This window comes from Garra rufa, chromosome 23 (genome assembly GCF_049309525.1).
Source record: "Garra rufa chromosome 23, GarRuf1.0, whole genome shotgun sequence".
Classification (NCBI taxonomy): domain Eukaryota; kingdom Metazoa; phylum Chordata; class Actinopteri; order Cypriniformes; family Cyprinidae; genus Garra; species Garra rufa.
The window spans coordinates 11,635,449-11,656,999 of record NC_133383.1 but is presented as its reverse complement, the minus strand read 5'-3'; the positions used below and the strand labels follow the sequence as shown (position 1 = coordinate 11,656,999).

The window sequence follows — 21,551 nt, the reverse complement described above, 5'->3', positions numbered from 1 at the left end:
TAATTTACAACCTTGTTACTTATTCTGGCCAGTCTGTGTTTGTGTGTGTGTGCGCGTGTGTGTGTGTGTGTGTGTGTGTGTGTGTGTGTGTGTGTGTGTGTGTGTGTGTTTTGAGTTCTACAAATGATCTTCATATAACCATGATAATTATTTAATATTTGTTGGTAAATTTAATTGTTTATGCTTTTGCATGAGGTGACTAGTGGTCACTTTGATCATCCTCTGTTTTCACATGTAAAAAAAATATAAACATGTTCTAATTTGTGCGACTAATAGTTTTTATATAAATTCCATAAAAATGCTGAATCTTTGCAGAACCTGCAAAATGTTTTTACCAAAATAAGAGGGATCAAAATGCATGTTTTTTTTTTTTTTAGTATTGACCTGAAAAATATATTTCACATAAAAGACATTTACATAGAGTCCACAAGAAAAAAATAATAGTTGACTTCATAAAAATGACTCCGTTCAAAAGTTTACATATACTTGATTCTTAATACTAAACTTTTGAACAGAATTATGTGTACATTTTTCTTATTGTGCCTAAATTTCTTTTTTTATTTTCTCATTTAGGATTGCCCTTCTGTAGTACTGCCACGGAAAATACGTTTCCCAAAAGACAAAGTAAGTTACATTTACCCTGATCTTCAAATTCAAAAAGTTTTCAACCCTGGCTCTTAATGCATCCTGTTTCCTTCAGAAGTATCAGGGAGTGTTTGAACCTTCACTTATGGTTGTACTGTATATGAGTCCCTCAGTTGTCCTCAGTGTGAAAGATGGATCTCAAAATCATACAGTCATTGTTGGAAAAAGTTCAAATACACAAAAATGCTTAAAAACCAAAAGAAAAAAAAGAATCAAGTGTATGTAAACTTTTGAACAGGGTAATTTTTATAAATGCAACTATTATTTTCTTTTGTGAACTATATGTAAACGTCTTTTATGTGATATATCTTATTCAGGTCAGTACTAAATTAAAAAAATAACATGCATATTGTATGATCCCTCTTATTTTGTTTACAATTTGCAGATTCTGCACGGTGTATGTAAACTTTTGACCTCAACTGTATGTCCTCTAGAGCAGGACATGTGTGACTCGTGTAAGCACTCATATTTTCCTTCAGTTATACTATAAAAAAAAACTGCTTTAAATATGTAAATGCCATTTCAGTCAGTTAAGTGAAAACAACTGCGCAAAAGTGGTGTAAATGTTTCAAAGCTGTGAGTGTTTGGACTTACCTGGCGGTTTTCTTATCTGAATGGACTATATCCAGGAGGGCGTATTTAGCTCTAGCACCCAGTCTTCCTGTTGCCAGTTTGAAGGAAACCGACCTCTTTTTTTGATAAACAAATATACCAGTTATTGGTCTGATTGTTTGAATATAATGTATACCGTTCTGCTCATTTGCGGAGGACTCGTCGGGCTTTACCTGCTGCTGTACGTGATGGTGTTGCGAATGCCAAAATGTAAAAGTACAGCCAAGCTGCACGGAAAGACCGTGATCGTGACTGGTATGCGTTCGGTTTTGGTGCATTTGATATTCTTTTTAAAAAGTGTACATGCGTGACATTTTATCATTATTAATAGTTATAAAACTATTAACTAAAAGCTTTACGGATTTAACACTCCATGCGTGTTGACAACTCAACTACTAAAGTTCACAAAGGCATTCGTGTTAAGCAACTGAATAGATAAGATTGACATTTGAGCTGGTTTAATTGCAGGAGCAAACACGGGTATCGGCAAAGCCACCGCGCTGGATCTGGCGAAAAGGGGAGCTCGTGTGATTCTAGCCTGCAGGGATGAAAGCAGAGCTCAGGCTGCTGTCACAGACATCCAAAGGGTGAGAGCGAGCATTGTAGATAAACTGTTCAGGATAATGGCCGTTTCTGATAAGACGAAAATCAATCGGTTCCACTAGGGGGCGCATGATGTCCCATTCAAAGCCACTGAGCTGCATTGTGTCTTGTTTCACAAGTTTCATGTTTTAACTTTGTAAATTGGTATGTAATATACAAATCCACAGCACTATAAAAATATTATATTTTAAATAATTAAAGAGCATTAATAGTTTATAGGCACTGTTACGCGTCATCAATCGGCCATATTGGCGGCACTAAACGTAAACTGAATGAAACTCACATATTTTGCTAATTATTGCTTCTGAAAATGGTCAATTATTGTCATGTTTTGGCCTGTACTAATCGGTCAGACTGGAAAAAACATTTAGAGTACTATAGCCAAAAGTTATAACACATAAAAGAGGAGAATGCAAAAAACTTTGAGGAAAAAAAGGCATTTGTGGCTGGCCAAACTGAACCAGGATTTTCAGGGCAAGAATCTTGGTAACATTTGTGTTTGTTCTTATCATTTCCAGTCAGGTAGGTAAAATATTAGACTAATATCTTAATACTGCTTGTACGTATCTTTAACACATATTAACTTTAGTTTGTCAAAATATTGCGCCTTTTTCTGCTTACTAAACCATTCTCTATATGATTTAGCAGCTTCCACAAGTTTTTTTTTTCTCCATGGTTTAGACAGCATAAATTAGCAGAACAACATATTCAGTAGTACATTAACCTTGCAAACCATGCTGCTGTTTACATCTGAGTATCCCCAATATGGCCGCATATCCGGGTAACTGACCAAACCGTGACGTAAGTGCAAACCCTCCATTGCTGTAAGCTGAATTAACAAGCATTTTTTATTTTAAAAAAGCAAACAAAATTAAAATAAGGGTCCTGGGATGTATTTTTAAAAGTTATACTTCTTATAACATGACCGAGCATTTTAAAAATGTGGCGTGAGAAGCTGAAAAAGCAAATGACTTCTTGTTTAGACTTATGTTTAACACAGGGGTCTACAAACTTGGTCCTGCAGAATTTATCTCCAGCCTGTCTCAACACACACGCCTAGAAATTACTAGTATGCGTGACCTCGATTAGCTGATCAGGTGTTTAATTAGGGTTAAAGCTAAACTCTGCAGGACACTGGCCCTCCACAACGGAGTCTGGAGACCCCTGGTTTATCTATGTATGAAATGTATGAAGTTTTTTTGGTTGTGGGACAGCAGTTCAAACAATACTGTAGATATAAATTTGCAGAATTAATGCAGGAATGTTTGAAATCAGTGAATGTATGCATATGAAATCAATGAACTGATGTGACTGGCACACAGGAGTCAGGAAACAAAGAGGTGTTGTATATGCACTTGGATCTGGCCAGTTTGAAATCTGTGAGGTCTTTCGCTGAAAACTTTCTCAAGAAAGAATCCAGATTGGACATTCTCATCAACAATGCAGGTAGCTAGCTATCAAAAATATGCAATTGCAATGATACAACTGCTAACCATTTAAGATAACTAATTTAAAATCTGCCTTTGTAGGACTTGTAGTTGGTGGCAGGACTGAGGATGGCTTTGGAAGGATCTTTGGCGTCAATCACCTCGGCCACTTTCTGTTAACCATCTTGCTGCTGGAAAGGCTAAAACAGTGCAGCCCCAGCAGAGTTGTGACAGTCTCTTCAAATGCCCATTGGTGGGGGAAAATTGATTTCGACTGCATCAACACTCATAAAGATTTGGGTTTAGGAAATTCCGCCGTGGCTTTAATGAGGTTGTATGGTCACAGCAAACTCTGTAATGTCCTCTTTACGCATGAACTGGCCAAGAGACTCAAAGGCACAAACGTCACCTGCTACAGTCTCCATCCAGGTCAGTCTGCGTGTTTTAATCTCTAAGAAGCAGTTCTTTTATAAGTCAAATATTATAAGTCATAACTGATCAAAGCTGGTTCTCTTACGAGAGGTCTCTCGTACTGCGTAAGCTAAGCTTACGCTTGGGGAAAATCCTTTCCGCGAGAGATATTGAAGCCAAAAAATTATCCTTAATTTTGTATTAATGTAAAACGCGTTGCCGCAGTGAGCAGACATAGGCGAGGCGTATTGCTTGCCTATTGGCTGCTCTGCAGCAACTGCAGCACCTATCGAGCGAGGCTTGGCGCGAAACCAGCTCCAATGAGAGCCTTTCGCGCCTAATACGTCATCTCCCGCCGAAAGTGGCGTGATCCAAGCCTATAAATATCGCTCGAAGGTAGCTACACTCTGATTTTTTCATCCTTCAAGCGAAGCTCACGCATCGCTGGAGCCGGAGAAGAAGCCGCCGTCGACTGCAAGCATCTCAGCGGGACGAGCCATTGGAACTGCTGGCCACGCCGCCTTCCGTGCCTTCCTGCTGCGCTTTCCGGCGCCTATATCCTTTATAATCATTTATAATCTACAGTGTGTGTCGCCGCTGCGATACACACTGTTTCTCTAAGAGAGCAAAGTGTCTTTTTAAAGATGCTTTCATACGGCTCGTGCAGATGCCAATGGCGACTCTGAGGACTTGCCTTGCCTTCTTCACTGAGACTGCTCCCCCGCCCGCGCGGTGTCGCGCCGTAAAAAGCGCTGTGCCCAGCGGGCCCCGGACCCTTCCTCCAGCCGACAAAGCTCGCCGGTTCGCCCGCCTGCTTCATCGACCTCGTCAGCCTCTGTTCCGGACGTAAAGCGGCCGCTGTATGCCACCGCTTCCATCGACGCCGCTGACGAGGGGGGCCATGAAGGAGGAAGAGGATTTCCGTTTCCCGCCAAAGCGGGAACGCGCATGCTGCTCAGAAGAGGCGATAGCAGCCCACTTATGTCTGCCCTCCGCTGGACGGCGTGCTAAGTCGGCCCTCCCTTCTAAAGCTTGCCGTCAGACGTCAAACCTGCTTCGCCGCGCTCTCGCCGCCGCCTAGCCGCGTCAGCGCTGCGTAACATGGTCTCTCACCGTTGCTGAGAGGCACCCGTGGTTAACGCTTTCTGACGTTTTTTCTCGTCTGGCCGCCGCCCCGCCAGACGCGGCCCGCGGCCCAGGATTGAGTTGAAACCTGAGCCTCCGAAATCGTCCTGGCACATCTGGGAAAACGACAGTGTACGAGTCCCGCGGTTGCCGGACCCCCACCAAAGTTATTCGCTCGTCCAGTTCCAGGAAATGTGACTGTTCCAGTGTTTTCTGCAGCCAACAAACCGGCTCCGTCGCCCGTTTGCCTGCACACAAAAGTCGTTCCCACGGCTACACAGATATACCCCCAATAAAGTGTACTATCTGGTGTCCCGGCCACGGCCGATGGTGTTTCATGTGTCGTATGAATATGCCCACTAACCAGTGCTCATCTCTACACACAAACACAGCGCACATAAAATCGACTCAGATCGATTGCGCGTCACACGTGGTAAAGTGCCCACAGACACCACATTATGCACTGTTGGTTTCTGTAAAAACGAAACCAACAGTGCATTAACTCTATGCTTTGGGATGTTAAATGTGCCCGCTTCACAGTGCTCACAGACACCTCATTATGCACGTCAACCGGTTTCTGTAAAAACGAAACCAGGAGTGCGTTCGCTCTATGCAGGCGAACGCTGTTTGGAGTGTTGAACGCCGGTGCGCGAGTCCCGCGGCTGCCAGACTCCCACCGAAAGTATTCGCTCGCTCAGCTCCAAGAAATGTGGCTGTTCCAGCGTTATCCGCAGTCATCAAGCCGGCGCTGCAGCCTGCTTGTCTGCACTCAAGAGCCGTTCTCACGGCTACCCAATTAAATCCTCAAAGGAGTGTATTTTCGGGTGTTCCGGCCATAGCCGAAGGTGTTTTGTGTGTAGCTCGCATGCACATACACATGAGCACATCCTGTCATACAAAACCCGCGCACATAAAGTCGACCCGAATCGGCTGCGCTTCACATGTGATAATGTGCCCACCCTAGAGTGCCCACACATATCACATCAGGCAGGTCTTACGGTTTCTGTAAAAACGAACCGGACGACGCCCCGTCTACACGGCTAAAGGCTGCGCTGAGTGTGTTGAATGTGCCCGTTACTACGCAACCACATATACACACAAAGATAGCAGTCCCCGCGGTCAGTGTACCCCGAGCCTCGAATGTCACAGTCACTCGTGCGTCACAACGCACCGAAGCGACTCCGTTATTGACAGATCGGAGCGCGCTTCGCACCTACCCCCTTGCGTTACAGGTAAATGCATGGGAAAAGCTCCCAGGGGTTTCACAATGGGTGCTGGACATTATTAAAGGAGGCTATTCGCTACAGTTTCACCGACTTCGCAGGTGTTATATGTGCCCACCTCAGAGTGCCCACACATATTACATCAGGCAGGTCTTACGGTTTCTGTAAACCGGACGACGCCCAGTCTACGCGGCTTAAAGGTGCATCGAGTGTGTTAAATGTGCCGTTACCACGCAACCACACATACACACAGAGAAAGCAGTCCCCGCGGTCAGCGTACCCCGAGCCTTGCATGTCACAGACACCGAAGCGGCTCCGTTAGTAACAGATCGGAGCGCGCTTCGCACCCACCCCCTCGCATTACATGATAGATGCATGGGAAAAACTCCCAGGGGTCTCAAAATGGGTGCTGGACATTATAAAGAGAGGCTATTCGCTCCAGTTTCGACGACGCCCTCGCCGTTACACGGCGCGCGTCGAGACCACGATAAAGGCAGATGCAGCACACCTGCTACGAGCCGAAGTGACCACTAGATCTAAGGCAACTGAACAAAGCGCTAGTGAAGCGAAAGTTCAGAATGCTCACAACCAAGAAAATCCTCGCACAAGTGTGCCGAGGAGACTGGTTTGTGTCAGTGGATCTGAAAGACGCGTATTTTCAAATACAGATAGCGTCGCGTCACAGGCGATTTTTGAGATTCGCCTTCGAGGGCCAAGCTTATCAGTACACAGTCCTGCCATTCGGTTTGTCCCTAGCACCCCGTACATTTACAAAGTGCATGGACGCAGCGCTCGCCCCGCTCAGACAGAAAGGCGTGCGAATACTGAATTATTGGGACGATTGGCTGATTTTAGCGCAATCTCACTCAATGCTCAGGGAACACACGACCATGTTACTCGATCACCTCGAGAACTTGGGTTTGAAAGTCAATTGGGAGAAAAGCTCGCTGAACCCCAGCCAGAATATCTCCTTCCTGGGCATAGAAGTGGACTCGCTGGCAATGACAGCGAAGCTTTCGTCAGTGCGCGCGCTGAACGTTCAGAGCGCAGTGAGCGCGCTCTGCCGCAGCAAGTCTGCCCCGCTCAAGACCTTTCAAAGAGTGTTAGGTCTTATGGCCTCAGCATCATCAGTTCTACAGTTAGGGATGCTCTGCATGCGCCCACTGCAGTTCTGGCTGAGAGCGCGAGTGCCGCGCCGAGCGTGGGCGTCCGGTCGACTCCGTCTCACGATCAATCAGAGATGCGTTACAGCCCTGATGCCGTGGAGAACAGCCGGCTGGTACCAAACAGGTGTCACTCTAGAGAGACCCTCGAAGGTGAAAGTAGTGTCCACGGACGCGTCCACCTCGGGATGGGGAGCGCTGCTAGACGGCAGACCGTCGTTCGGCCAGTGGTCAGAACGCGAGAAATCGCTGCATAGTGTGGCGGGAGTCCCGAGCTGTGATCAGCGTCGCCCTGGCAACACACGACCGACACCTGGGATCCATCAGCACCGAGCCAATCGTCACCGGAAACCACCCTTTATAAACAGACTGCTCAGGACAGACAAGTGAGAACGATCTCCATTGAAGCTCGGCACTTACATGCTCTCTCTATTGCTTACCTCACAGATTCGCCGTGACGATTGGCTTCCCGCTGCTTGGATCCACTTCCCCTGGGACGACCGCACTTCCTGCACTCGTCCCTCACTGACCACGGTTCACGAGGAGCACCTTTGAAGGAGAAGAGCACCCACACCGAGCACCCACGACGCCGACTGCATACTCACCCGTACACTCTCACCTTTTTATTTAATAAACTCACCCTCCGGGGCTCACCAAAGTCTTTTGTCCTGTCGTGCTGTTCTCCGCCCGGCCACAAGGTGGTGGAGAATGCGGGCAAGATCACGGGCGAGAACAGCCGCGAGGAAGACAGCCCTTTGTTTACGTCGCCATCTTGCTACACCACTAACTTCCGGTTTCTTTTTTTCAGGCGAGCGCCTCCCCAGCGGCATGGAGGAATTGGTAAAACAGCTGACGGAGGTTAGCGTCCGCCAACAACAATGTTTTGAGCTGCTGACTGAACAACATGGCCAAATCCAAGGATATCTGTCAGAAATGCGCCTTCCAGCGGCTCAGAACGTCCCTCTTCCCGACCCACGCGTCACTGCGGCTCGACTATTACCCAAATTAACCGCAGATGATGATATTGAGGCCTATCTCAAAATGTTTGAGACCGTAGCTCACACAGAAGGTTGGGCGAGAGGTAGTTGGGCTACTGCACTGGCACCGTTGCTGTCAGGTGAAGCCCAACGGGCATATTTTTCTTTACCGGCGTCCTCACAAAATAATTATAATGAGTTAAAAAGAGAAATTTTAGGTCGTCTGGGACTCTCAGCGACCGCCGCTGCGCAGCGGTTTCATGATTGGGAATTTAAAGCACGGTTGCCAGTGCGTACTCAAGCGGCCGGTCTGATGCGGTTGGCCGAACATTGGCTCTTAGAAAATTCGCCGTCCCCTTCTCAAGTTGTGGAAAGGGTAGTAGTCGACCGCATGCTGAGAGCGCTCCCCCGCTCGATGAGGCAGGCGGCCGGGATGAGGGGACCCAAAACCATCGCGGATCTGATTGAGGCTGTGGAACTGGCGGACGCTACCTACCGGGACGCTGGGGAGAGAGCGCCGCCTTTCCCCCGGAGGGTGAACCAGGAGCGACGACCGCCAGAGGGCACCCCGCGGCCAGTACACAGACCCTCCAGCCCCCGCGACGAGCCGATGCCCACCGAACCCTCCTCACCACCCATCAAGGCTTGGATGGCAGGCTGTGTGCTGCACCAGAGAGCCCCCAGAGGGGCTCCCACGACCCCGGTGAAGATCCATGGCCGCCAATACCGGGCTCTGCTGGACTCAGGCAGCGCCGTTTCGCTCGCGAGACCCACTACGCTCGCCCCCCGGCCACACTCCAAGTCAATGATGCCCCTCACTTGTGTCCATGGCGACACACGACAGGTACCCACTAATATACTTACCTTTCATAAAGGCGGAGACACCTGGACCCTGGAGGTTGGAATCCTGAAGGATCTCCCCGTGCCCCTGCTGCTTGGACGTGACTGGCCGGGGTTGGAAGCCGCTCTCGCCACTGCCACACAGCCTGCTCGCCAGCGTCGGCGCCCACGCCATCAACAGTCGCGGGGGTCGGAGAGCCACGCCACCCTGATGACGTCGGACAGTGGGAGAGACGGTGAGTCCGCCCCCAGAGATACTAACCTCTTCCACGATGTGTTTCAGCAGGTCACCGGAGGAGGAAATTTCGGGAAGGCCCAAAAGGAGGACGACCGCTTGAAACACTGCTGGCGACAGGTACGCCTCCTTGAGGACCAGGAGGTACTACCGGCTCCTCACCCTCTCCCACACTTCATCGTCCGGAACGGTCTGCTGTACTGTGTCGCCGAGCGGCGGGGGGAGGTCAAACATCTTCTGGTCGTGCCAAAAGGGAAAACAGAAACAGTGATCGAGTTAGCCCATGCGCACCCCATGGCGGGCCACCTCGGGGCCCAGAACACGATTCAGCGCATCCGCGACAGGTTCCACTGGCCCGGCCTAGAAGCCGAGGTGAAGAGGTTCTGCCAGGCATGTCCCAGATGTCAACGGACGTCGCCCCGGAAACCTCCCCCCAGCCCACTCATTCCGTTACCCATCATCGGGGTGCCCTTTGAGCGGATCGGGATGGACCTCATAGGGCCGTTGCCGAAGTCTGGCCGGGGCCACGAGCACATCCTGGTGATTCTGGACTACGCCACCCGGTACCCTGAAGCAGTCCCCCTTAGGAAGGCCACCGCCAAAACCATCGCTCGGGAGCTGTTCCTGCTCTTCAGCCGGGTGGGCCTGCCAACGGAGATCCTGACCGACCAGGGAACCCCATTCATGTCCCGGCTAATGGCTGACCTCTGCCGGCTGCTGAAAGTGAGACAAATAAGAACCTCAGTCTACCACCCTCAGACCGACGGGCTCGTCGAGAGGTTTAACCAGACGCTCAAGCAGATGCTGCGGAGAGTAACGGCCGAGGACAGGAAGGACTGGGACCTCCTCCTCCCTTACGTACTGTTCGGCATCCGAGAGGTCCCCCAGGCATCCACCGGTTTTACCCCGTTCGAGCTCCTCTTCGGGCGGCAACCAAGAGGCCTTCTCGACGTGGCCCGAGAGGCCTGGGAGCAGCAGCCGGCAGCCTACCGGACCGTCGTGGAACACGTCCGGGACATGCGGGAAAAGATCGACCGGGTCATGCCGTTAGTCCGGGAGCACCTGGTGAAATCCCAGCAAGCCCAGCAACGCCTTTACAACCGGGCGGCTCAACCGCGGGAATTCCAGCCAGGGGATAGAGTGATGGTCCTGGTCCCCAATACCGCCTGCAAATTCCTGGCCCAGTGGCAGGGCCCCTACACTGTGGAAGAACGAGTCGGCCCAGTCAACTATAGGGTAAGGCGGCCCGGCCGCAGACAACCGGTCCAGCTTTACCATATTAATCTGCTGAAGAAATGGGTCGGGGACCAGGACCAGGTGGCCGCTCTCACCATCCAAGAGCCCGCGGTTGTCGACACCAACCCCAACCTCTCCGCCGCCCAGAAGGCGGAGCTGCGGCACCTGGTCGGTCAGTTCCAGGATGTCTTCTCCGACACCCCCGGCCAGACTAATGTCCTCCAGCACGACATCCGCACTCCTCCCGGCGTCATCGTCCGGCAACGGCCCTACAGAGTCCCTGAGTCCCGCCGGCACGCTATAGAGGAGGAGATCCAAAAGATGCTGAAACTGGGGGTCATCGAACCATCACGGAGCCCATGGTCCAGCCCGATAGTCCTGGTCCCAAAACCGGACGGCACCCTGCGGTTCTGCAATGACTACCGGCGCCTAAATGAGATCTCGGACTTCGACAGCTACCCCATGCCCCGAGTGGACGAGCTGTTGGAACGTCTGGGAAGGGCCCGGTACGTCACCACGCTGGACCTCACGAAGGGGTATTGGCAAGTCCCCCTCTCGCCGGAAGCCAGGCCCAAGACCGCCTTCTCAACCCCCTCCGGGCACTGGCAGTACCGGACCCTTCCCTTCGGCCTGCACGGAGCCCCAGCGACATTTCAACGCTTGATGGATGTTATCCTCCGTCCCCACCAAACCTACGCAGCAGCCTACTTGGACGACGTGGTGATCCACTCGGAGGCATGGGAGGACCATTTAGAGCGACTCCGCAGGGTGCTGTCCGAGCTACGTCGGGCGGGCCTAACCGCCAACCCCCGCAAGTGCCACCTAGCGATGAACGAGGCACGGTACCTGGGTTTCACCGTAGGAAGAGGACTCATTAAGCCCCAGGAAAACAAGGTGAAGGCAATCTTGGACGCTCCGAGACCCCTCAGCAAGACCCAGGTACGTGCCTTCTTGGGGTTGGCGGGATACTATCGGTGCTTCATCCCCCAGTTTTCCTCTATAGCGGCCCCTCTGACGGACCTGACCAGGAAGGGACTGCCAGAACGGGTTCACTGGAGCGAGGATGCCGAAAGGGCCTTTGAGCGCATCAAGCGGGCCCTAACCACCGAACCCGTTCTGCGCGCCCCGGACTTCAACTGTCCCTTCCTGCTCCAGACCGATGCTTCAGACACGGGACTGGGGGCCGTGCTCTCCCAGATCCAGGAGGGAGAGGAGCATCCGGTCGTCTACATCAGCCGGAAGCTGTCCAAGGCCGAGAGAAACTACGCAGCTGTCGAGAAGGAAGCTCTCGCCATCAAGTGGGCAGTCCTGGAGTTGAGGTATTATCTGTTGGGTCGTCACTTTACTCTCCTTACAGATCACGCCCCTCTGCAGTGGATGGCCCGGGCCAAGGACACGAACGCCCGGGTTACGAGGTGGTTCCTCTCACTCCAGGACTTCCACTTCGATGTGCGCCATCGCCCTGGCTCCAGCAACAACAACGCCGACGGGCTCTCTCGGTCCTGGGCAGCATTTTCAGGTCTGTCAGGGGTCACTCCCCACCCACCCCCTGTCTCCCCTCTTTCTGTCTCAGCCTCCAGGACCAGGACGTCGCTTGGGGGGGGGAGTGTGGCGGGAGTCCCGAGCTGTGATCAGCGTCGCCCTGGCAACACACGACCGACACCTGGGATCCATCAGCACCGAGCCAATCGTCACCGGAAACCACCCTTTATAAACAGACTGCTCAGGACAGACAAGTGAGAACGATCTCCATTGAAGCTCGGCACTTACATGCTCTCTCTATTGCTTACCTCACAGATTCGCCGTGACGATTGGCTTCCCGCTGCTTGGATCCACTTCCCCTGGGACGACCGCACTTCCTGCACTCGTCCCTCACTGACCACGGTTCACGAGGAGCACCTTTGAAGGAGAAGAGCACCCACACCGAGCACCCACGACGCCGACTGCATACTCACCCGTACACTCTCACCTTTTTATTTAATAAACTCACCCTCCGGGGCTCACCAAAGTCTTTTGTCCTGTCGTGCTGTTCTCCGCCCGGCCACAATATCAACTGCCTCGAAATGATGGCAGGGGAGAATGCGCTGACATATTTTCTTCCCTTATTGAAGGGAAGTCATGTATTAGTCCGCTCTGACAACATATCGGTAGTGGCTTACATAAATCGCCAGGGCGGTCTCAGGTCCAGAAAACTACATGCACTTGTAGAACGCCTTCTGGTATGGGCTCATCGCAACCTGCGCTCGCTGAGGGCAGCGCACGTGCGGGGGACCCTAAATATAGGACCAGACAGACTGTCCAGGAACAATGTTCCGGCGGGCGAATGGTCGCTGCACCCTCAGACGGTGCAACTATTATGGAAAACATTCGGCAGAGCGGAGATAGATCTATTTGCATCTCAGGACAACGCTCATTGTCTAGAATTCTTTTCCAAAGCCAAGGACGCGCTAGCCCATGCGCGGCCCCACCGTCCTCTTTATGCTTTTCCCCCAGTCTCTCTCCTACCTCAGGTGATAGAGAGGGTGAAGGAGGAAGGGTGTGCAATACTGCTAATAGCGCCGTTTTGGGGGAACCAGCCACAGCGCTGATGCAGATGACGAGCATCTCACCGTGGCCAATACCTGTGAGGAGAGACCTCCTCTCGCAGGCGGGCGGCGCGATTTGGCACCCTCACCCCGAGCTGTGGTCCCTTCATGTATGGGTCACCAGGGAATATATGATGAACTCCCCACAGGAGTGATATCAACGATCACACAGGCTAGGGCGCCATCTACTAGACGGCTCTATGCCTCGAAGTGGTCGATATTTGCGGACTGGTGCACAGCCCGCGGATCCTCACCCACAGACTGTGGAGTGACAGATGTACTTTCCTTCCTACAAGAGCTGCTGGACAAGGGCAGGTCCCCGTCCACGCTCAAAGTTTATGTGGCGGCCATAGCAGCGTTCTCGATGACAACGCTAGGTCAGTCAATAGGGAGGAATGATTTAATCATACGCTTCCTTAGGGGAGCTAAGAGATTAAATCCACCCAGACCGCCTTCAGTCCCAACTTGGGACCTTTCTGTGGTGCTGGACGCTATGAAGGGCGGACCATTCGAACCACTACAGGCGGCTGAATTAAAATATCTGTCTCTTAAGGCTATATTCCTCCTAGCGCTCGCTTCAGTGAAGCGCGTAGGAGATTTGCATGCGCTCTCCGTGGGCGCGACATGCATGGAGTTTGGACCTAACGACTCTAAAGTTATACTCAAACCCAAGCATGGATATGTGCCAAAGTCTATTAACACACCGTTTAGAGCACAGGTCATCGCACTGTCTGCTCTGCCGGTTGGGGATGATGAGGCTGACGCGAGACTCTTATGTCCAGTTAGAGCGCTAAGAGTCTATGTGTCTCGCACGTCTGCTTTTAGACAGACAGAACAGCTGTTCGTCTCGTTTTACGGGCATTCTAAAGGAATGGCTGCGTCAAAACAGACTTTATCCAGATGGATAGTGGATGCTATTGCACTGGCGTACGAGTCCAAGGGCATGCGATGCCCGCTGGGTGTCAGAGCACATTCCACGAGGGGCGTGGCCTCGTCGTGGGCTTGGTCGAGTGGAATTAACTTGCAAGACATTTGTACGGCGGCAGGCTGGGCCTCTCCGTCTACATTCATAAGATTCTACAACTTGGAGGTTCCCGCCCTACAGGCCAAGTTGCTATCGGTCTAGATATTAACAGATATCTAGACCCATGTTCCAAGTTTATCCAGGTCGTTTACCTGCCCGGATATACCAGGAGCCAGTGTTTATAGGGTCCTAATCCCCTTATATGTTCAAGCACGTTCAAACACTATATGAACCCCGGGCTATTCGCCCTCGGGTCTATGGTATCAGATCTTGGCATGCACGGCGTTTTACATGGGGTCCCCAAGCGTAAGCTTAGCTTACGCAGTACGAGAGACCTCTCGTAAGAGAACGTACTCGGTTACTAACGTAACCTCGGTTCTCTCAGAGAGGGAACGAGTACTGCGTACCTTGCCGTGCAAGCGCGTGCTCTGGGCGCTTTTATGATGAAAAAACCAGAGTGTAGCTACCTTCGAGCGATATTTATAGGCTTGGATCACGCCACTTTCGGCGGGAGATGACGTATTAGGCGCGAAAGGCTCTCATTGGAGCTGGTTTCGCGCCAAGCCTCGCTCGATAGGTGCTGCAGTTGCTGCAGAGCAGCCAATAGGCAAGCAATACGCCTCGCCTATGTCTGCTCACTGCGGCAACGCGTTTTACATTAATACAAAATTAAGGATAATTTTTTGGCTTCAATATCTCTCGCGGAAAGGATTTTCCCCAAGCGTAAGCTTAGCTTACGCAGTACTCGTTCCCTCTCTGAGAGAACCGAGGTTACGTTAGTAACCGAGTACGTTTTCTTTGTAGGGGCCATCAAAACGGAAATCGGTCGCCACAGCAATATTTGGTGGCGTTTGGTCCTGGCACCATTTTTCATGCTCTTCTTTTTTGACGTGGAGTCTGGAGCTCAGACGTCTCTTTACTGTGCACTTCAAGAGGGTATTGAATCCCTGAGTGGACGTTACTTCTCTAACTGTGCAGTGCAGAATGTTTCTGCTAAAGCCAGAGATGATGCAGTAGCCAAAAAGCTTTGGGAAGTCAGCGAGAGGCTGGCTGGTTTAGCATGAGATTAGCAGTTTCATTACATCCGTATGTGGCACCTGAGTTTGATAAATCTGTATTTCTGCATTTATGAAAAGCCTGCGTCAAATTTTGTGGTTCATAACATGATCTGACTGTAACAAACAAGCTGTTTAATTCTTCTAATAAAAATGTTTATTTTGCTGTACCTTGCTGTCCTCTGCTGACTCCAACCATATCAAGAAACCAAAATATCTTAAAATCTTGAACACCCTAGAAACATGGACATGGTTTCAAAATTTAATCAACGGAAACCAGTTAGCAACTTAATAGCAATGTGGTTGTGTGTTTCGCATGGTTCAAGAGCACTCATATTTTCCCTCAGTTACTGTAACAAATAGCTTTAAATATTTTAATGCCATTTCAGTCAGTGAAGTGAATAAAAGCAGCTCGATATTGGTGTAATGTTTAATATAAAAGCAAAAAGTGTTTGGACTTGGGTTTTGTAATCTGAATGGACTGTATTTGGGCGTGTTTGGCTCCAGCAACCAGTCTTCCTGTTTGAAGGAAACCAAGCTCTTTCAAATTTCTAAACAAATGTAGCAGTTATTGGTCTGATCGTTTGAATATAATGTTCACTGTTCTGCTCATTTGCGGAGGACTCGTCGGGTTTTACCTGCTGCTGTGTGTGACTGTGTTGCGACTGCCAAAATATAAAAATACAGCCAACCTCCTCAGCTGCACGGGAAGACCGTGATCGTGACTGGTAGGCTATGTGTTCGGATTTAGTGCCTTTGAAATTTTATTTAAAAAGCCACGCATGTCCTCAGTTTATCAGTTTTAAACGTTTTTACAGATTTGACGCTTCTTGTAAACACTCCATGCGTCTTGACAACTCGTCCACTGACGTTCACACAGGCAAGCAACTGAAACTGCAGGAGCAAACACGGGTATCTGCAAAGCCACCGCGCTGGATCTGGCGAAAAGGGGACCTCGTGTGATTCTAGCCTGCAGGGATGAAGCAGAGCTCAGGCTGCTGTCACAGACATCCAGAGGATGAGAGCATAGGATAATAGACGTTTGTTTCCAATAAGACTAATAAAATCAAAGTTCCATTAGGGGGCGCTAGGTGTCGCATTCAAAGGCACTAAGGCTAAGTAGCTACGTTTATAAATAATAATAATAAAATAAATACAAATCGAGTCATATCAATAGCATGCTGTTTTATTTATCATATATGTGATTCTGCTATATGGGCCATTCTATAGTTGGAAACGTTTTGAAAAAAAAAATCGTCTTTTTCCACAAATGTTGTACGCATGCAAATTGTATAATATCCAAGGTACATATTTCTAGTTCACGAGTTCGCCCTTACATCTAATCTGCTTGAGCGAGTATTAAGCATATTTTGGCGTGCTGTCCGGGGGAAGGGTTCCGGGCCGGAATACAGGCCGGAACCAGAGAACTCCCCCTGCTAGTGTAGGATCGAAACAGATTAGAAGTGGGGAGTAGGGGTGGAGGAGGGATGCCAAGAAACTATCGCTGGATGGAGGTAAAACGGCTGGTAACATATAGAGGATGCGCTGATTGAATGATTGGTTAAACAGGTTGCACCTGTGCCGAATGGGTTGATTATCTGATCGTGCTCCTCCTGAACCTTGTTTAATCAAACATCATTAATTGTGCAGTTAATATTGTATATTCAGAAAGTTTTGGAATATTTGTCCTCTTCTCAAATTTGTCACTACTGAAACACAGTAATATATCATTTAATAAAGAAGGGTTATATTGACCTATTATGATTTTGTTTACATCTTCCTTGTACATATATTTTATGCTATTTTATTAAAAAGTTTTCAGAGGTGAATCAATAACAGTTACAATTTTAATTTCAAGTGTGATTTATCAGATTTGTCACATTTTGAATACATTTTTTCTTTGTAAAAGGCAAAAAGTCGATCATACTGATTTCAAAGTATTTCATTAGTTTGAATATGCATTGAACCAAACACTCATCATAACATCTTGGTTAATTCAGTATACTGTATTTTTGACAAAACATCCCATGTTTCAGTCGGCTGCACATTTACGGTAATGACAGTAATGTTTTGTTAGCAACCACATCACATTACAGAATTTTAACTCGCATACTAAAACACTACTAAAACATACTAAAATACTAAAAGTTTGCATAACCATACTAAAATTGTGTTTATTTTCCCCAGATAAAGGATTATGTGTCACTTTTGTCACTACCGAAACAATTAAAACATGTTTTGGTTGTGACTGTTATGGTAGAGAAAATTTTAGATACTTTTGAACCTAGCTCAAAGAGCACATGCACAGTTCTGTACACATATAAAAACTAAATGTTATGGAATAACTCCCAAAAGAGTGTGTTTAATTACAGAAAAACTGTGTTTGGTAGTCACATTCTTTAAAGGGGTCATCCGGTGCCACATGCACTTTTACAAGCAGTTTGAACTGAAATGTGTGTTGGGAGTGTGTGTACACAAGCACCCTAGAATGACAAAGATCCACCCAGTAGTTTTCTTTTAATTTAGTAAAATAATTTGCCCCTTCTCATATCGAGCTGTTCTCAGATGCCTGTTGTTGTGGCGTAACACCGACAGAGGCCACTCCTGCGATAGTTGATAGACAGCAGTGTTTTAGCATAGACCCGCCCTGAGTCAGATGTAAACTGACAGCACTGAGGGAATGTGACTGCTGATCTATCTAAATGGGTTCATGTTTACGCGAATCATTTCTCTTCATACTGCTTTAAAAACGAGGGTCAGTATAAAGCTTAGCTTTGTAACGCTAGATGGTTTAAAACGGTGTCTGTAATGATTAAGATGTAACCTTAACGCAATACCTGCAAAAGTGTTTACAGCCCGCAACTGCACAGGAGTAAAGACTATAACACTCACTTTTTGCTCTTGTTCAATCAGCTATACCTCAGTAAACACACCGCGTTCGTCTCTTTACCACAGTAAACACATTGTGTTCGTCTCCACAGTAAACACACCGCATTCGTCTCTTTACCACAGTAAACACAGTAAACACATCGCGTGTATCTCTCTCAGTACTCTACCCTGCCAGTACATATAAAGATAAATCAAAGTGACATTAAGTTTACTAACCATTCAGACACGTCCAGTATAAGGCGTAATTGCCAAACTTCTTTGCGGGTGTCATCTTGTTTCGGTTCCAACTCCGGTTTTTAAATTAAATTTTAAATGGATGGGGTTGTACAGTGTCTTCAAAGCCCCCCAAGTGCCATTTTCCCCCCAAACTATACAACTATACCCCCAACTGTTGTCTAGGCAACACCCCGTGTGCTATGTAATGACACGCCCCACAGAACTGAGGGGCGGGGTGAGCAGAGGTTCTTATCATTTAAAGGGCCAGGTACTGATATCGCTTGCTGAGAACAGAGGCATTTTTTACCAGGTAAAATCAGTGTTTTTTTACACTACCATAGAGAATTTTTAATCAAAGTATATTACAAACTTTTCATTTCTACCCTAAAGCATCATATTAACTTGTGGAAAATGGGTATCGGATGACCCCTTTAATAAAGAAGGGTTATACTTACCTATTATGATTTTGTTTACATCTTCCTTTTAAATATATTTTATGCTATTTTATTAAAAAGTTTTCAGTGGTAAATCAAAAATAGTTACAATTTGAATAATATTTTAATTGTGATTTATCAGATTTGTTGCATCTTGAATCAATTTTTTCTTTGTAAAAGGCAAAAAGTTGATCATACTGATTTCAAACTTAAGGATTCATTAGTTTGAATATACATTGAACCAAACACTCATAACATCTTGGTTAATTCAGTATACTGTATTTTTGACAAAACATCCCATGTTTCAGTCGGCTGCACATTTACGGTAGTGTCAGTAATGTTTTGGTAGCGACCACATCACATTACAGAATTTTAACTCACATACTAAAACACTAGTAAAACATACTAAAAAGTGTACTAAAATGTAGCTTATTTCCCCAAATAAAGAATTGTGTCATTTTGTCACTACCGAAACAATGATGACATGTTTCCGTTGTGACTGTTAAGGTAGAGACAATTTTAGATACTTTTGAACTTAGCTCAAAGAGCACATGGTTAGCTAGCACAGTTCTGAACAGTTGTACACATATAAAAACTAAATGTTATGGAATAACTTCCAAAAAAGTGTGTTTAATTATAGACTTTTTAAAATTGTGTTCGGTAGTGATATTCTTTAAAGTTACACAGATTTTTCATACTTTTGAACACATTTACCTCAAAATGATGAGGGACACATAAATATTTCCTGTTCATAAATGTAGGGGTGTAGTTAAAATCAGTCTCAGTATATTGACTAAAACATACACTGTTTCAGTAGTGACATGAACATGCAGGACACATTTTTTTACATAAAGTTTGATAATTTACAAAGAAAAACATTTTTTTTTTAAACTTAACTTTAAAAAATCAAAAGGATATTTAAAAAAACAACAATCGAATAAACTGCAAAAATTATTTCAATATCATTTTCGGAAGTTAAATTGTAGGGGTTAGGGTTCGGAAACAGCCATCTCCCAATTGCAAGTACCCACTAAATGATGATTTTATATATATTAAGCTTGCTGATATTTTAAATATTATTGTGTGTTTCAATAGATAATAAAAAGATCTTACTAAACATCTAAGATCTGAATACTTTTTAAATGTGTTTTTTGGTTATGGGACAGCAGTTTAAACCAATTCTGTAGAATGACCCATAGAAATTTGCAGAATTTATACAGGAATGTATGAAATCAGTGAATGTATGCATGTGAAATCAATGAACTGATGTGACTGTCACACAGGAGTCAGGAAACAAAGAGGTGTTGTATATGCACTTAGATCTGGCCAGTTTGAAATCTGTGAGGTCTTTAGCTGAAAACTTTCTCAAGAAAGAATCCAGATTGGACATTCTCATCAACAATGCAGGAAGCTATCGATAATATGCAATGATACAGTGACTAACTTTTTAAGATAACCAATTCAAAATCTGCCTTCAGGCTTAAAACTTTATATTGATGTATGTTATGTGTTTTGTAGGAGTTGTAATGGGTGGCAAGACTGAGGATGGCTTTGGAAGTATCTTTGGCGTCAATCACCTCGGCCACTTTCTGTTAACCATCTTGCTGCTGGAAAGGTTAAAAGAGTGCGGCCCCAGCAGAGTTGTCACAGTCTCATCAAATTCCCATTGGTGTGGGAAACTGGATTTCAACTGCATCAACACTCATAAAGACTTGGGTTTAGGAAATTCCACATTGGCAATAATAAAGTTGTACAATAACAGCAAACCCTGCAATGTTCTCTTTACCCATGAACTGGCCAAGAGACTCAAAGACACAAACGTCACATGCTACAGTCTTCATCCAGGTCAGTCTGTGTGCTTTAATCTCTTAAAAAGCAGTACTTGATAAAATATCATACGTCATAAATGATCAATGCTGATTTATTTTTTAGGGGGCATCAAAACGGAAGTCGGTCGGCACGTCAATCTATGGTTGCGCCTGTTCATGGTACAGCTTTTGCTGCTTTTCTTTTCGGACATGGAGTCTGGAGCTCAGACGTCTCTTTATTGTGCACTTCAAGAGGGTATCGAACCCCTGAGTGGACGTTACTTCTCTAGCTGTGCAGTGCAGAATATTTCTGCTAAAGCCAGAGACGATGCAGTAGCCAAAAAGCTTTGGGAAGTCAGCGAGAGGCTAGTTGATCTAGCGTGAGATCATCAGGTTCATTACAATCTGTGTTTCTACATATTATAAAAGTCCTCTGTCAAATTTTGTGGTTCATAACATGCTACGACTGAAACATAGTAGCTCTTTGATTTTTCTTATTTAAATGTTCTTGATTGACTAATTGGCCAACATATTTTGAATGGAACAAAAAACCACTGCATTTTCACTTCCTGAAGATTATGGGACCAGGTTTCCACCACATAAATCATGTTTTTTTTTTTGTTGTCATGCCAGAGTAAAGAGGTAACTCACTGGGTGTGCCTGGGGATAACAAGTCCTTACAGTGTTGAATGTGTCACCTCTCCCAGCTGGAGTATGTCATTGATTTAGTTAAGGAACAATATGCACTATCACCTGCGCATTGCATATGTCAAAAATACGTCAAGGAATGGCAAAACTTTGAGCCCAGTTACTCAATAACTTCATGATAATGTGACTCAAAATAGTTTGAGTTCTATGGTTATGTCATCCTTTCTAGGAAGTTGAAACATTTAATCACTTTTATTTTTCAATTTTAACAGGAACTGTGGTGTTTACTGTATTTGTTGGTCTCAAATATATATATATATATATATATATATATATATATATATATATATATATATATATATATTTAAAGTTTAATTTAATTTAAACTGTATTTA

General features: G+C 46.8%; 1 protein-coding gene across 2 annotated transcripts; it reads left to right on the top strand.

The window, feature by feature from the left end:
• The first annotated feature begins 1,308 nt into the window (after window positions 1–1,308).
• Window positions 1,309–21,448, top strand: LOC141299329 (dehydrogenase/reductase SDR family member 13-like). Of its 2 annotated transcripts, XM_073829687.1 has the most exons (6): window positions 1,309–1,512; window positions 1,726–1,844; window positions 3,183–3,306; window positions 3,390–3,716; window positions 20,219–20,545; window positions 20,633–21,448. In XM_073829687.1, exons 1-6 carry the CDS (start codon window positions 1,386–1,388, stop codon window positions 20,890–20,892), a joined length of 1,284 nt encoding a protein of 427 aa, XP_073685788.1. In that variant the 5' UTR covers window positions 1,309–1,385; the 3' UTR covers window positions 20,893–21,448. The 2 variants fall into 2 exon arrangements, with proteins under 2 accessions (XP_073685788.1, XP_073685789.1); XM_073829688.1 differs by lacking the exons at window positions 20,219–20,545; window positions 20,633–21,448 and adding an exon at window positions 14,911–15,331.
• The last annotated feature ends 103 nt before the right edge of the window (window positions 21,449–21,551 follow it).